Source organism: Vitis riparia, chromosome 13 (assembly GCF_004353265.1).
Source record: "Vitis riparia cultivar Riparia Gloire de Montpellier isolate 1030 chromosome 13, EGFV_Vit.rip_1.0, whole genome shotgun sequence".
Taxonomy (NCBI): domain Eukaryota; kingdom Viridiplantae; phylum Streptophyta; class Magnoliopsida; order Vitales; family Vitaceae; genus Vitis; species Vitis riparia.
The window spans coordinates 20,071,351-20,088,342 of record NC_048443.1 but is presented as its reverse complement, the minus strand read 5'-3'; the positions used below and the strand labels follow the sequence as shown (position 1 = coordinate 20,088,342).

Below are 16,992 nucleotides of genomic sequence, written 5' to 3'. Positions count from 1 at the left end.
TATTTCCTCTGAGCTATTGAGCAATGATCATCTGAAGGTGTTGGGGTCTTTAATCAGTAACTGAGAGGTACACTTAAATGTATTGTTTTCATCGAGTTAATTCATATAGTGATTCAAAATTTTTTATTTGATTTGAGATATTCCAATCATTAGGATAGCAAATTATTGCTCATTAGACATAATTATTTATCTTTGTGACTGAAAACATCACCTGCCAACCTCCATTTGAGGTGAGTGGAATGTGATTGCCATACATGTCGCTTTTCAACTGGGAGTGGTTATTTGTTCTGCCGATTATAAGATGCAATTGAAAGTCATGCCATGCACTATTCAAATTGTGCTAAAACTTCATCTGCTCCACAGTAGCCTGCTTTGTTTTAACCTAGGTTAGAGTCAACACAAATAGAAGATGCGTAAGTGTTGGAATTGTGATTGTTCGGATATTGGACTCAGTTTGGTCCTCTCATTTGCTACAAGATTATAGCTAATTGTTTAAACTTTGTATTTGCCTCCGTTTAGTACATATACTACTATATGCATAATGCAGAGACTGTCCAGAAAAACCTCATCAGATCCAATGATGAGTTCCATCCCAGAAAATGGGCCCACTGCTGCCCTCCCTCCCCACTCTTCCTTCTAACAACCCAGAAAATAGGTCCAGTAGTTCTCCTTGCCCCTCTAGATGATAATTATTGGTCCAGTAGTCGGGCCTGCCTTCTAGATAATGATGATCAACATCAAATAGATAAGGTTATATTATAATTATTATTGTTATCTGGTTATTATTATTGTTTTTATTAAGAAGTATGTGGCAGAGGCATCACTAATGTATTTTTTGTTCTTTCTGCAAGACATACATCAAATAGAAAATGGTGTCAATTTGCTTTGAAGCTACACTATGATTGTGTAATGGATTAATAATGGCTCAGTTTTGAGCATGAATTGAAAAAATGATCATCATTTTAGTCATGTACAGGCTACATGCCCCTTGTCATGGGCTCTTACAAATAAATTTGAAAAAAATTTCTCCTGCAACCTGGGCAACATGTGAATGCATCTCATGTTAGAGGAATATTTGAATGTACAACATGTTAGCAATGACCTGTTTTTGTACTTAGCAATCTCCATCTCCTCCAGCCTGGAGAGACCCTGGTTAGCACCTGTAGCTGGCAATTTTTTATCTGGGTCCTGTCTTACTTATCAATTGTTTTCATTTTTTGTCTTGGACAACTTATTTGCTGAAAGGTGCAATCTAGCCATCAGAGGTCGGGGTGCTCTTGATTTCTGGTCAAATCCCCTCACACAAACAAATCCTGCAAAATGTTGTTTAACAACAGTTAGCATGTACAACATGGTTGAAGAATAATCCATTGCTGATACTTATGGGACTGATGCTGATTCCTCAAAAAGTTGAACATCTTTTGAGAAATTTTTGCTGTGCCTACCCTTAACTGTGCATGGAAATATGATATATTGGATGAAGTGTCTTAAGAAATAGTATTGGGGATAGAGAACATTCAAATAGGAAATAACTAGCACATAGTTTGTACATTGGTGAGGACAACCAGAAAAATAACTATTTATACACGGTTAGCTAATTTAAGCCAAAAAATTATCTAACATTTTTAATTTTATTATTTTATTATTATTATTTCTAGAATATTATATTGAAGTATTTTTGTACTGCAATGACTATATCTTTAGCAGCTTATTTAGTGCAAACCTTTATTCTGGCTGTAGAATTTTTAAACTGCAATATTTCTCTTCCACCATAATGTCTCCTAAAGAATGGTCCATCATTTAATTGTTTCTAAATATTACTATGCGGTTTGTCCTACATAGTTTTGTTTTTTCCGTTTCTTCCTTTTTCCAGGTCTTTTTGTTTTTTAGTTGTTGTGTAACCACAATTTTTAAGACACTTCTTAGAGTGCATTGGGAGGTTCTTAGGTGCCCTTTTATTCCTTGCACACAATGGATCATGCAACTGCCTCTAGTGGCTTGTATAGGTGAATTTCTAGCATGGTTAGGCACACAAGTTGGTTGAAACTTAATCTAGAATGCATATCATGGTGCATCTTCCACAAGAGTGCCACATGGTTTATGCATTTGCTTGTGTTTGTTCATTAAATTGAAGACATGGTAGCATGTCATAGGGACATGGTTCTATTGTAAACATATACATGCTATTGTATCTGTAAATTATCCTCATATGAAAAGAATAATATAATACTGTTTAGGCTGTGCTTACTTTCTCTTATGCATGTGTGCTTTAACAAGCTTGATAAATTGAAACTTGAAACTTATTGAGCATTCATTTAAAGTAAGGTTACTTTGGTCATTCACATGATCTTGCATTGTCTTTTTCCTAACAAAAAAATCTAGATGTTGGGGACAACAAGATACAAGAACTGAGTCTAGAAATATAAGGTAAAGGCAGAATATCACATAATTTCTTCTTTATTCCATGTTTTGACACATGCATAAGCACAGGCACAGGTAGCATATGCACTACTTTGAACATAGTGGATAAGGCAACTAGAACAATCAAAAGTAGCATTCCCATACCTCTCCAGAAGCAGTATTGGATTCCCTCTGTTGGCAAGCCTAATAAACATAGGAATCATTTTGTTAATTCTTTCTCCTCTACCTCCTTACTACGATTTCTAAATTAGCATACAGTATATATGTATTTTATTCTTTTACCTCTAAATATTGAGGTCACAGAGGTTCCAAAGTACACGGTTCTTCTTGGGAGGTTCCATATCCATGCTCTTGGAACATCAATTGGGTTAATACTAGAATCATGGTCTGCAAATACCTGCATGGTAATATCATTTTTTGTAAGAGAACCACCTGATCAGGAAATAAATGTCTTTGAAAGGTGGCAGGGAGAAAAATTGGGTAGATAAGTCTCTCCATCCTGGTCATTGAGGCATGCTCTTTTTGGATGATCAAATATGGTTAGTTCCATGTTTTCAAACTCATTTTAGGGAGTGGTGGTGCTACCATCCAAAGAGTGAACAGAAAATATGTTCAGCAGAGAGAAAGAATAAGATTTACCTCATTAACTTGAAAATATGTGCCATTGAGTGGAAAGCTACCTCTCATGGCTGTTCTACATGGTATCTGTGAATGAGTTAACAGAAATATCAATAAACAATTTCTAGCAGCTTATTATGTCTATTAGCTTTAACGGTTGCTATTTTTCATCTACAGTATTGATTTCCTCACCAGAAGTGTCCCCCTGACTGTCTGTGAATTTGCTTCTCTGAGGCTATTGCATGAAAAACATGTCTTCTCATTGCACAGCTTGCCCGGTTCTTGGGACTCACACCTCCTTTCTGGTGGTTGACTTGAATTTGCAGTTTCACCTAGTCATGAATGTTTCCAAGTTTTGTTACCACAAATTTATAAAATGTTAGTGCTTTCTAAGGCAAAAATGTTAACTAACAGATTCTTCTCATCATGTATATTGAGTTCTAATTATGTTCACATGTTATCACAAACACTGGAAGAGGTCTATTCTAAGATGCAGTTTCTCATTTTTTTCTGCACTGAATGTTGTCCTATGAGGAACTTTTTCTGGGTTACTGTTGATATCACTTAAAACATTGTACATTGAGCAATAATTTCAGATTTATTTTATATTTTCCTTACCTGGTGTCCATATAGCAAGAAGGTATGGGCTTGGATCATCAGGTTCTCGTATATCCATCTGTAATAGTTAAAAATTGACAGTTGAATAAAGGCAAGTTTGGTACTTAAAGTGCTCTGCAAATATAGAACAAAGAAGAGCAATAACTAACCCCTTTTAACAGAGGGTGTGAATCTGGAAGTTCATACCTGCATCAGATCAGGATGCGAGGGAGGTTAGAATGCAACATGAAGGATTTTATCCGTTATTAAAGCTTAGTACCAGTTTTACTAGGGCCAGTGGATTTTTTTTTTTGGATGCAACATGGATGTTTTCTTAAAGTTCAATTTCTTGTAGATTCAGTCAAACTGGAAAGTTCAGTTCAGAAGGTATCCAGATTAAGTTGGACCAGTTGAGACTTGTATGGGTGCTTGTCTAATAAAATTCCTTTGTTTTGTGATAATGAAAAGAAGTTACTTACACTTGGTGCTCTGTCCTTAACCGACTGACATTCTTCAATTTGGGAGTAGGGATTGAGGTAGCTTTGGGATCCAAAGCAACTAAAGCCTTGGACATATCCCCTTCTTGGAGTTCCATGTTCTCTTGCATATAATTTTGTAGATTGAGTGTGAATTCCTCGAAGTTCAGTTTGATTGTAGGAATCTCATCAGGATCCTCATAGAATGCATCCTCAATATCACTTTCTAATGTTTCTATGCATTGAGGTTCTGGTGTAGCTGGTACTTCGATGATAGGTTCACACTTACTAGTGTCTTGCTCTTCTTTTCCAAGTAGGTTGCTTTCAAGTGAAGGCAGTGGAATAGGGTTGATGAATGCTGTGGGGTTTCTGTCTGCCACACTGGGCGCAGTTGAACTCACGATGCTCTTCTCTTCTGGTGCTGGCAGGGCAAGCCTTGCACTGTGCCAAATAGGCTTAACTGTTAATCTCATTAATCGTTAATAGTACTGAATATTTGAAGATTTAGTGGTTAGTAAAAGGATTTCCTGCTCTCCAGCATCTCTTATGTGATTAACAGAGATTTAGGGATTGCAGTCATTGGATCTATTGACCCCTTCCTATTGATACATATAGAGGTTCTAATGTGTTTTGTGTTCAGGTTATCTGTCTGCATACTGGTGTAAGGATGAATGGTAATTATATAGAGATTGGTGTACAAACCTTGCAAAAGCACTTGCAAAGTGTCTGCACTCTCCCCTCATTGGGCATGCATTGCAATTTGGTTTATGTTTGGTGCAGAAAACCTACATAAGTATCAACAAATGAGGCAAAATGAAAACATGTTTTTAATGAATGCAGTAGCCCATATAAGCAAATGTAATGACATACCTTTCCAAATGTAATCAACTGATAGTGTAGCTCATACCTGGTGCCAAATATTACATAAATCAATAAACTTTTAGAGAATGTTATAGTAGTTCTTTATTCTGTTTTTTGTGAGATAAATATACTTTCTTTAACATGAATATCTTGTTGGCACCAAAGAAATAAAAGAAGTATTAACATTAATTACTCCAAGAAAGTGTTAAGGGGTTACAATGTTCGCTGATCCAGTTTGCAGAGTCTTGGCCAGAGGTACTTTTGAATGGACTCCAGCATAGGGTACCTACCAGGGACATGATTAGCTGTTTTTTGGAATGAAAAATTTGGTGTTGATTACTTGTCTTATACTACTTACAGTTCCAGGAGATGCAACTGAAGTGACTCTGGTAGTGGTTGGAGAGGGACCCATCCTAATCTCACAGCAATTCGACCAACATTTGTGTCCACCTTTATAAAGATACAAAAACAAGATCCTGAGTGATGCAATTTTGGTTGCTCTATTAAGTTTATAAATAATATGTATTATCTGTATAAGCTTTACCGGGAAAGCAAGTTGATGAAGTGTTAACAGCCTCACACATTCCACACTTTTCAAACCCAATCCTCGTATACTTAACAGATAATCCCTACAGCACCAGACATTTTTATAAACCAAATAGTATAAATTTGATTGATGCAACAAAATATTTGTCATACAGCCTGTGGATGCTAGCCATGTATGGTCATTTTGTTAAGGGATGAATTATGCATGTGTTTACAAGGAATTGAAATCTGTGTTTTTCCTTCTATTTGATAGAAGGAACAAAAATATTTGGGAGGCCTTACTTTGCTTTGTCAGGTGGAGAATCTCTTAACCATTCAAGGTCAATGCTTCCATGGTCTCTGACCAATCGATTAAGGAAGTCCTGCAAAATTGTGCCATTAGTGTTAATCTAATTTAAGAGTGCACACATTTAATAGTTAACATCATATTGGTGGAGCCATGTTTAGTGAGTTCTAACAAGTTTGAAGACTTTTGAGATTGAATTCATGCCCATACCTTTATTCGTTCTGCTAGCATATTGTTCATTCCTCGTTCTTTGATAGCTTCAGAAATAACATTAACATGGGCACATCTTATAGCTTCATAGTCCAGTGAGTCCATTGTATCTTTGCTTCTTTCTCTTTTTCTACCATTGGCCTGAACTTGCTTCCTTAAACTATCCCAATCAAATGCTTTCTTTTTCGTTCCTTCAACCTTTTCCTTTTTAGGTTTCAAAATATTTGTAGTTGTCCCTCCACTTTCCTTGTTAGAAGAATGGACTTGCTCTCTTGACAGTGGTTCAAGCACTTCATTCTCCAAGCATATTTGCTTATCCACTGCAGAATCTCTCTCCCTGACATTAGATGCTTCTTCTGTAAGCTTAGGGACATTTGGAATTTGATGCATGGTAGTGTCTCGTCTTGTATCCAGTGCTTCAGCAGGTTTTAGAGGCTCTCTGCTTGGCATGCTTTGCATTTGAAAGGTCTTTGTCCTTTCAAGATCATGATTCTTGCAGGATTGTTTATCATTTTCAGTTGTACATCCTGGTTGCATGCTACTTTGTTGCATAGGATAATTCCTTAGCAATGCATTCGGGTTCCCTACTGTAGCTTCTTGGAGGTTCATTAGTCCATGTTGTTGGGCAGTGGTTTTTCTAATACTTTCTGTCATTTGTTGAGTCCCTTTGCTTGTCCAATTGACATCTTTTGGGTTGGCAATTCCAGAAGCAGCTGAAGGCCAAGATGATATACTTTCTTCTCCCAACACTTGAAGACATTCTACTTCCAGTATGCCTGAATCTGGGGTCATGTGCAATCGATAATTACTGGAAGGAACAGCTGGTGCTTGTTTATTGGAATTGCCAGAATTGATTAGATAGGTAAGGGAAGAAGACTCTGTGTGGTTATCCACTCTGTCCAATCTTGGGTTTTGCTTTCTGTACCTCATAGTGTTCTCATCAAAGTTCGAGCTTTTATTTGCATGATACTGACATTCTTGAGACATGGAAGTTTTTTCCATGTACAAAATGTTTGTTGAAGCTGAAGCTTGAACCTTGTTGGTTTTGTGCCCAGTTGTTGGATCTTCTGCTTCTGAGTTGGATCCTGAGCAGGATCTCAGTACAGTAGTTTGGACAACAGATGAGTTGACAGAATCCTGTGATGACATGACTTCTTCCTCTGCTCTCTGGTTAGGTGCTCCTACTAAGCTTGTTTCACTTGTTCCTGAATCTGGACTGTCTCTTCTATGCTCTGATGATTCAGAAGATGCAACAAAGGCTTGATTGTAGACTTGTTGATGGGATACCTTTTCATGCCATTTGATAGTATCATCTGGGTTCATTATGCAGACCTCTGGTTCTTCAACCAATATGCTAGCTTCATTACTGTAACTTGTTTTGTTGCTTTCTGGATGAAGAGGAAATCGTGATACAAGTGACATGAAGGCAGAGCTGCATGGCAAGAAAGAAGTTAGTGTAATAATCCATTTATATAAACTTCAAATGTTAATCAAGAGGGTTTTGATCTTGTTACTGAACTAAAACCTCAAGTATACCTAGAAAGGTGGTCTGAAACATTCTGGGTAAGAAATACTCCAATGACGGAGTCAACCACTGATCCTTTCCATGGAGAGAAGCGTCTATCTCCTGTTAAACATATATCAATGATTTTTGGGTTAATATGCATGTGGATAAATAATTATGTGCTCGATCAAAGAAAATCAGTGTCTGGTTTATATGTCATGTCTCATGATTGAACAGCTGAAAAATACCAGTACCTTGAACAAGGTGCATGCGTGCAATAAATGAGTCAGCTCGTCCACGAAACACTTCTCTTTCTTCTTCCCACCATTTTGCCTTTCTTTCATCTGAATCTCCAACATCTTGTTCTGCCCCCATTAAGAGTTTCCATACTCTTTCTGTCTCTAAGTCAAGATCCACTTTAGGTCTTGGTTTCCGTTTTTTTATCTCATATGGAATGATTGCACCATCTCCTTTGTATAAGATGATTGCATTTTCCTCTTGGCCCACAGTCTCATTGCTTGTATCATTGAGTTCTAGACTTTTCAATCGTTCTATTATAGCATCAATTGGATCTGGTTGTTTCTTCTTAGCCGGTCGACCTGCACCATTTGCATGCTTCAGTGGCTACACTAATGAGAATTCAATGTCGTAGAAAATGCATGTGAGCCTTTTTAAATGTCAAGTTTCTTAAAAGTCTCAAAACAAAAGAATTACCTCTTTTCTTTATGGATGGTTGGTGGTAGTCATACAACTTGTCCTTGGGTTCTTGCAGAAATGACTTATATGTGCTGGATGAGTGTGAGTTGGATAAGAGAGGTTCTTTCTGCTTCTCTGCTAATGTAATGACACGACAAGATTCAATGCTGTGCTGCCCACTACTATATGATCGGGCTTTTATGGGAGCTGGTGGCTGCAGTTTATCTTTTGCAGCTGCAGTAAGAACAGTTAAGCTGTGGAGCTGAGTGCATCCATTTACTTGTTTCTCTCTCATGTCCTCTGTCTGTGATGGCCATTCATTTGAAATATGATGCTTCCACATAGAATTGCCAGCAGCGGTCTGATGCATAGATGAATCCCTGGTAGTCTTGTTCACTCCATTGGCCAGGTTTTGTGAATCGTTGTTACCTTCAAAGCAAATGTTAAGAATTCCATGATTGATTTGTGATGTCAACCGATTCACGCTCTTTGCTTCAGCTCGATGCAGTTCATCCTCCCCAGCCGTAGTGTAAGAAGCCATGGTAGACATGTTTGTATATGCAGCCTTCTCAGTTTTCCTTTTCTTCTGCATATCTGAAAAAACTTTGCAGAGATTGCTGCTGTTATATTCATTGACCTGAAATACCTCTTGGCAAAGAGAGGGGCCAATCAGATGTGCAGTATGGGCCTGTGACTGCTCAATAGTGTGGCAATAATCCCTCTTGGATCCCGTTGCTTGATTGGAATTTGCAAACTTATTTGTTTGAGATGTACTCTGCATCATCTGCCTTCTGGAGCTGTCAAGATTGTCCTGAGTAGTTAGTGGTTGAATGACAATTTGGCCTATTCCATCTGCATGGATGTGTTGAGGTATGGGAACATAAGCATTTTTGCTATTTCTTTGGCGTGGATCGGCATTTCCTTTGTTCACAGTCCTTGATATGACATTTAAATTGCCCAATTGCAGGTTCTTGGTTGTTGGTTGGGCTGCAGGAGTGTACCTTTTGAGCATTGCTATATAATCAGCTGAAATTTGCTGACTTTCCACTGCTGACATTTGCTGGCTTTTCACCACCAGTTCATTCTGTTGGTCATTCTGCATAGCTACTTTTGTTCCGGAGATGATGTTAATGCCTGTACATGGTTCTTTGGTTTGAGAAGTCAAATTCAAAGTAAAAGTGGGCTCAATCTCTTGCTGCATCACCTCCTGCTGACTAGCTACATCATGCTGGCCGTCACCTGATTTTTCCTCCCCAAAATTTAAAACTCTCTTGCATGATTTTGGTGTGGCGCTAGCAAAGGAAGGATCTGGTATCTCCTTCCTAACATCTGTAGGATCTGTTACAGGGACTTTGGGATTATTCTTCCGAACATACTTCCTTTTTCCAGTTGGATTTTCCTTAGGATTAGAATTACTTGGAACTTTTGGCTTGGGAGTCTTCTTTGGTTTTCCTTCAATTACAACTTTTGGCTTGGGAGTCTTCTTTGGTTTTCCTTCAATTACAACTTTTGGCCTATGCTTTCTCTTCTTTGGCTGTTTTTGCTTAGGTGTCTTGTTCAGGTCGATGCCTTCATCACCTTCCTTTGCAACTATATTCTTTCCTTTGCACGGACTGGGAGGGGCAGCACTGGATGATGCCACAATGTTGTGTAAGAGTTCATCACAGCGGTTTTCAGTAGCTCCATTTGTTGTTGATGTGATGTACTCCTGATTTTTATCAGGGCTTGAGCCCTCATCTGCAGACAAATTCAGTATTTTCTTTGGCCGTTCTGGAGTGACAGGTGGACATGGGAAGGAATTGGTGATGCTGGAGGTGGCATCGGCTTCCACACCTGGTGGTGAATTGAGATTGAAACTAGGTTGGTATGGAATGGGGAATCCATCTGCAGAAAGACAGTTTCATCAATTGACTGTTAAATGGTAAAAGCATTAAATTAGTAAATTATATTGTTTTTGACATCCTTGAGAAAGTTCTCTATTTATAAAGAGGTCTGTGGTGTCCAGTGTAGAATAAAATTCGTTTCTGTAGCAAATGCAATATTTTCATTGATATGATAAAACTGACACAGCCTGGGGTTATTTACTACTAAAGAAAATTGAATTTATTTCTTTTTTATGGCATTCAATATTTGTAATTTGTGTTCATTTAGAAAAATTCCATCTGCTTCCCATGACATTTTTGGCCTGATTTTGGCTTTTTGCACTATTTGAAGAGACTGGATTTCTTAATGGTGTATTAGAATTCTCAATGAGCTTGTCTTCATTTAGGACTTGACTACATTTTACATAAAAGAGCTTTGTTCCCAAGTTCTGTGAATTCAGGTTAGAACCAATGATGCGATTGTGTCTCAACATCCCTGTTTAAGTTATATATGATTAGTGCCTAGTGTAATCACTAAAAGGGAAATTAGAAGGTAGAGAGAAATGAATCAAAGAAAAAGGGATCAAGCCACTTACACTCAGGTATCTGCAGTAAGCCATTACTGTTCTTCCACATGCTTGAACCTGAGCATTGATTTTCCTTACCGAGCAACATGTCAATGGAATTATCTTCCCCCCAATTGATCTCAAACTGAGAATGTGAATTTGGAACCTGAGGCCTACTTGCATTCAGAAGACTTCTTTCTGGGGCTTCACCTGTGGTTGCCTTTCGAACTAGAGGCCCATTTGCCACATGGAAATTTCTGTTCTGTGCTTCATTCGCTGATGTCTTTAGAACTAGAGGTCTGTTGGCAGTATGGATGCTTCTGCTCAGTGCTTCACTCGCAGATGGCTTCAGAGCCGGAGGTCTATTTGCTGCCTGAACGCTGCTTCTGTCCACTGAGGCGCTTGATGCCAGTCCCAAAAGGTCCTGTAGAGAATATTCATTCAGATCAATATCACCATTGTGCATGGCCTGACTATACAAGGCAGCATCCCCATTGCCAATGGCCAGGTTGCCGGAGCCAGCACTCCCATTTCCGATGAGCCGACTGTACGCTCCAGGATTGCCATTAACAAAGGCTTGACTGTAGGAGCTAGTGCCACTATTGGCCAAACCCTGGTCATAGATGGTGCTGCCATTGCCCAAACCCTGATAGTAGATGGTGCCCCCATTGGCCAAGGCCTGACTGTAAGTGCTGGTGCCACCATTAGCCAAGGCCAAGGTCTGACTGTAATTGTTGGTGCCACCGTTAGCCAAGGCCAAGGCCTGACTGTAATTGTTGGTGCCAGCCTGACCGTAATTGTTGGTGCCACCATTAGCCAAGGCCTGACTGTAGGGGATTGTGCCACCATTAGCCAAGGCCTGACTGTAGGGGATTGTGCTACCATTAGCCAAGGCCTGACTGTAGGGGACTGTGCAACCATTAGCCAAGGCCTGACTGTAAATGCCTGGGCCGACGTTAGCCAAGGCCTGACTGTAGGTACCTGTGCCATCACTATTCGCAAAAGGCTGACTCTGGGAGACTCTACTGCCACCATCAGTGAGGATATGTTTGTAGGTGCTGGTGTCACCATTGACAAAGTTTTGATTGTAGGAACCTGCAATGTGATTGATCAATCGATTCTTTTCTGCAAAATTGCCATCCCAATTATATAATGTCTGACTCAGACCTCCAAGATCAACTAGATTCAGATTCTGAACCACCCCATTGCAATTCTGAGTTTCATGCCCACCAGGAAAACCCAAGAGTGCTTGCCAATTGGTTCTTCCTGCCTGGTTCACCTGCTTGTCAACTGGAACCGGCTGAGATCTCACCAGACATTGCTTATCAGTGCCTGCTGGGAGCCAATTACCCCCGATCAGCATGTCATTTTCCTGTGAGATAGAAATCCCTTTTCCAAAATTCATCCTTTGGATTTGTGTGCCACAAGAAATCCAACTTTTTCTTCCCTCCTATTTGTTCCAACACATCCCACTCTTCTAAAAGCCTTTTATCTTCCAAAAATCCTCTGATGATTTCTCTGTAAACCCTTCTCCCCTACCCCATTGCCAGAACCTAACCTGTTAAAGCCCCAAAAATAAATTTCCCAATCAAACAAATTCTATCAAATCAAACATGCAAGCATTAAAGAAGAAAAACAAAACAAAGCATTGTTTTTCCACTAAAAAATCGCAATTGCATCCTCCATTGATGCCCAGCACTCTGTTTTAAAGCCAAATATTTCTCAACAATTAAAACAGCCATATTCAAATATGAAATACATAACTGATAAATACAAAAAAAAACTTGTGAAATCAGAATATATTCGTAGATTTAATACTCTTTTTAACGGATAATATTGACCAAATAAAATCAACAAAAATCTCCAAAGAATCTTCCTTTGATATTGCAACAAACACAACCACATACAAGGGCCTTGGTCAATACCAATCAATTAAACAAACCCACACCCAAAAAAAAAAAAATGAAGAAAATTACGAAAAAAAAATTCAACTACAGTTGAGCTCACCGATCTCTGTGTGTGTGAGATGGCCTGAGTTAGGTACCTGAGAGACGAGTCAATGCCGGAGAAGCTTATAGTCGTCCATCTTTACAGAAAAAGAGAAGAGAGAAGGAACAGAGAGAGAAAAAGAAAAGATAGACCACACTTTTATATATATATATATATATATATATATATATATATATATATATATATATTAATATATATATAAAGTTTCGCTACTTTGGGCACTTCACCCCTTTTTTCCAATCACATCTGAAATGTCGCAATCACCCTCCTTTTGCTCCCTGCTCAAACCGGACTCTTTCGTCATTTCAAGAGGAGGCGGTGTGGCTACGTACGAAATGGGAAGTGCCGGAATTGAGTTTCTCAACACGCATAAAAGACTAGTTAGGAAGTAACATCTTCTCGTCCTTTTCTCTCTTCAATATTTCCTTTCCTCAAAGTAATTGTGAGTTCAGTAAAAGCTAAAAACTGAGAGATTCGGTGTCTTTTCCGTATTTTCCCTAAAAACATTTCACTGCCAAGGACAACCGCGCTGTAAATTTTATAAATTTACCCTATTGGGGCCGCGTGTCTCGCGTGTCTTCGCCCCCCACTATGGTAAGCGTGAGCCACCACCCACACCCACGTGATTCAACAAATAAGCAAACAAATCAAGTCAATTTTTTTTGTTTGTTTTTCTTTCACGTGATATGTGTACTGATCATTCTCTTTGAATTGTCAAATTTTCCATTCTTTCTTAACGTACTATAAGGTAATGCATTGAAAATTAAAATTTGTAGAATAATCACAATATTTTAATTCCATAAATTAAACAAATAATTTTTATATTTCTTTGAAATTATCCTTTTTAAAAGATAATGATAATTCAAAAAATTATCGTTTAAAAATCTATAAAATAATAAAATATTAAAATTTTATCTTCAAATACTATAAATAGTAAAACCTAAGGCTTTTTGTCTTGTCTTGCTTTTAATAATGACACGTGATACAAAAGTTATATATGGGAAAACGGTTAAAGATGATATTCTAGTCAATCATGCTACAAAAAGAAAGCGGCTAAAATTGAGAAATGCGTGACACTGAAAAACATGGAGGAAAATAAAAAAAGTTGTTAAATTCAATGTACCAATCTTATTTCACAATTTTAAAAATATTTAGTCCGTTTAATATAATCACCATGAAATCATTACCAATCCAATCAAAATTACCACGAATGATTGAGAGTGTGATTTGTTAGGGTGACACCTGCCCCTCACTCACTCTGCAACGGGGCAGAAAAATCCTATGCATTCACCTCCACGCTAATTAAGAGCAAAAGTGGTTAGGCAGAAATTTCAATTCCTCGATTCCGTGGGTGGGCCCCTACCCTAAATGGCCTGCAGTTGTGGTAATCTAGGACTTTTCTCTCACCACCTAACTATAGACCACAGGTTTTGCACGTGCCACGAGGAGAGTGGGTTTAGGGTTTAAGTCCTGATGTTTGACCAGGTTGAACGCATGAAATGCTGCAGTCCTATTGGTCCGTGACTTCATAATGGTATCAGTGACGAGGAGAGTAGCCGGTGGTCCCCTTACTTCTAGAAGACGCCACGTTTTATTTAGTCCGTGTCGTGCGTCGTATGAAAACGACTCTCAGCTTCCATCCCACGGTGGATGGACCACCGAGGTTATGCTACCCTGTGCTATGCTCTACGTTAATAGTCTGCGACGACCAGCGTGGAGAGATTCTGATGACACTGTCTGTCTGCAAGGCAAATTGCAATTTCCACCGACAAAATTGATGCTTCCACCGAAAGATTTCACGTACGACCAATATCCTCCTAAATCTCGCACCAAAAAAAAAAAAAAAAAAATCATTCAAAATACAGGGGTGGGAGATATTTAGTATAAAGTTTAAATATTGTCATGTAAGAAAGTAAGTTTAAAAAAAAAAAAAAAAAAAAAAGTCAAAATTTGCGTATGGTTTCTTTCGTTTCCAAATCTTAGAAAGCACAGTGAAGAAGATAGGCAAGATGGAGACACCTGAAAACACATGGGAGAAGTAATCCACCCATATGCCGGCATTTAATGGATTTTTTTTTTTCTTTTCTGATAATGATGATGTCCGTACAAGTGGGGTACAACATATTTTATTATTATTATTTATTTTTTTATTTTAAAAATCTTAGGATTGTTTCAGTAAATCACAAAGTTAGGCATGGCGGATTAGGGTTTTTAATGAACATTAAACAAAGGAATGATGGGAAAGGTGGACGACGGCCACTTTTGGAATCTAACAAGTTGCCCATGCCGCCGTATATATTTTTTTTTATAAAAGGACGTAAAAAATTTGGATGTTTTGAAATTACTTTATTTTCTTGGCGTCCAAACGCAGTTGGAATAGAGAATAATAAGATTCATTTTTAAGCTATAGTATATGTAATAAAATTCTAGTTTCGATCTCAATTTTGATGGATTCCAAACTTGAAAAATAAGGAAATTCAAATGGATTAAAGAGTTATAGTGCGTTTAATAATGATTTTAGGAAATATTTTTAATATTTCTAATAATTAATTTTTTTTTATCTTTTAAGTATTATAAAAATTAAAAATATTTTTTATAATTATTGCCAAACACTAAGAAAAAAATCAAATATTTTGAATTTTTTTCTATTCAATTACAAAATTTAATAAATAAATAATAAGTTAATAAAGAGTAAAAAAACAAATGATCTAAAATTTGAAAGTAAGTCACTTTAAGCAAAAATTTAAAAATACAAACAACACCTAAATTTATAATTATACAACTTATAATTGAAAATTGTAGTAGAACACTCCTATTTTGTCTTCAAATATATATATAGTCTTCAATTCAAACATGAGTTAATTTCATTCCCTTAAGTTTTAGTGTAACTAAATTAAGTCACATTAGTTTCATCGACAAGCATTCCTCTAAATATATTACATATATAAAATTTATTTATTTTAGTTATTATTAAACACACCTACTTCAGATCTCTCTAAAAAAATAATAATTTTTATAAATGAATTTTTTTTTAGAGTTGCCAATTGACGAAAGTTAAAATCAACTATGGTTAGGTGTATTTACATCAAACCTTCGGGAGTCTCGTTGAAATCAACCCATTTAAATATTAACATAGTATTAGAAGTTTAAGGTTTTACTTATAATTTAAAATGTAATTTTGGTAACAATTAGGTATTTTTTTTTACACAAAAGACAATGATCGTTGTAAACATATAAATGAATTATATAATTTGTATGCAATAGGTTGTAGTCACACTTGTATTTCATTACCATAAATAGAGGATACCCAATATTAGGATTTTGATTTGAAAAAGAGATCTTAGCATAATTTGATATTTGATCCAATATATAAAATAAAATAGCATAATTTTAATTTGAATCTAAGCATATATATCTATACCACAATGGACTACCAATATATAGTACAATTCATAAAAACAATCTCCTAATTTCAATTAATTTGGCAACTAGAAATACACCTTTTGGTTTATGCCTCATCAATCCAAAATACTATTAAGAGATGACACAATTCAATCACAAAGAGTATTATTTTCCTCAACAAAGGTTAAAAGTTTTTTTGAAAGCAATTAAATTATTATTTTTCTTTAACCAAAAGACTTAAAATCAAAATTTTCCTTCAGTGAATTGATGACAATGGTAAGAGCCTCCAAGCCTTCCAAGGGCAAAAGGTCTTAATTTCAAAATTGAGATAAGTAGTATGTTGAACGGGTAATAATTACAAAAAGAAAAAATGCAATAATTTTTCTTTTTCATAAAAATCAAGTATCACATAGAAATAATTATTTTACTTTAATTATAAATAGTTATTTTACTTTAAGTAAAAATACATCAAAGAAAAGTTGTAATTGATACCTTATTCAATCATGTGAATATTGTTCGATTAAGCATTTCCATATATACAACAACTAGATTCAAATAGGGAGACAACAAATTATTGATAAAATGGAGGTAACGTATTAATTTTTAATAGTTGTATATGTTCTCATATATATATATGACGTGTTTCCATAGAGACCTCTATCTTTTTATATGAGAGTTTTGACCCACCTAATGACGTTGTTTGACCAATCCAAAAATAACTCTCTACTATTGATCTAATAGAAAGTTCCTTTCTTGCTTATTAGTTACACCAATTTGACAATGAGCTAATTGAAAGTTCATAATTTCTTATAAATTGAATAAATCATGACATTCCAAGAATTTTTTGGCAAAAAATATTACAATAAATGCACATGTAATTACCCCTCTCCCGCTTAATATAGGGATTTTGGATCACTTGATGATATTGATTGACTAT

At 36.7% G+C, this 16,992-nt stretch overlaps 1 protein-coding gene across 6 annotated transcripts; it reads right to left on the bottom strand.

Moving 5' to 3' along the window:
* Positions 1 to 879: 879 nt before the first annotated feature.
* On the bottom strand, positions 880 to 12,772 carry LOC117928876 (transcriptional activator DEMETER-like). 6 transcript variants are annotated; one of them, XM_034848955.1, is made up of 21 exons: positions 12,651 to 12,769; positions 11,490 to 12,201; positions 10,674 to 11,453; positions 8,234 to 10,099; positions 7,774 to 8,118; positions 7,552 to 7,642; positions 6,016 to 7,447; positions 5,802 to 5,881; positions 5,518 to 5,602; positions 5,332 to 5,423; positions 5,191 to 5,259; positions 4,983 to 5,019; positions 4,815 to 4,897; positions 4,116 to 4,553; positions 3,807 to 3,843; positions 3,658 to 3,715; positions 3,232 to 3,371; positions 3,061 to 3,126; positions 2,704 to 2,818; positions 2,566 to 2,604; positions 880 to 1,313 (listed from the first exon to the last, which is right to left on the bottom strand). In XM_034848955.1, exons 2-21 carry the CDS (start codon positions 12,046 to 12,048, stop codon positions 1,201 to 1,203), a joined length of 6,525 nt encoding a protein of 2,174 aa, XP_034704846.1. In that variant the 5' UTR covers positions 12,049 to 12,201; positions 12,651 to 12,769; the 3' UTR covers positions 880 to 1,200. The 6 variants fall into 6 exon arrangements, with proteins under 6 accessions (XP_034704846.1, XP_034704845.1, XP_034704844.1 ...); XM_034848954.1 differs by having other exon boundaries at positions 10,674 to 11,466; positions 11,503 to 12,201; XM_034848953.1 differs by having other exon boundaries at positions 10,674 to 12,201; positions 12,688 to 12,771.
* Between the last annotated feature and the right edge of the window lie 4,220 nt (positions 12,773 to 16,992).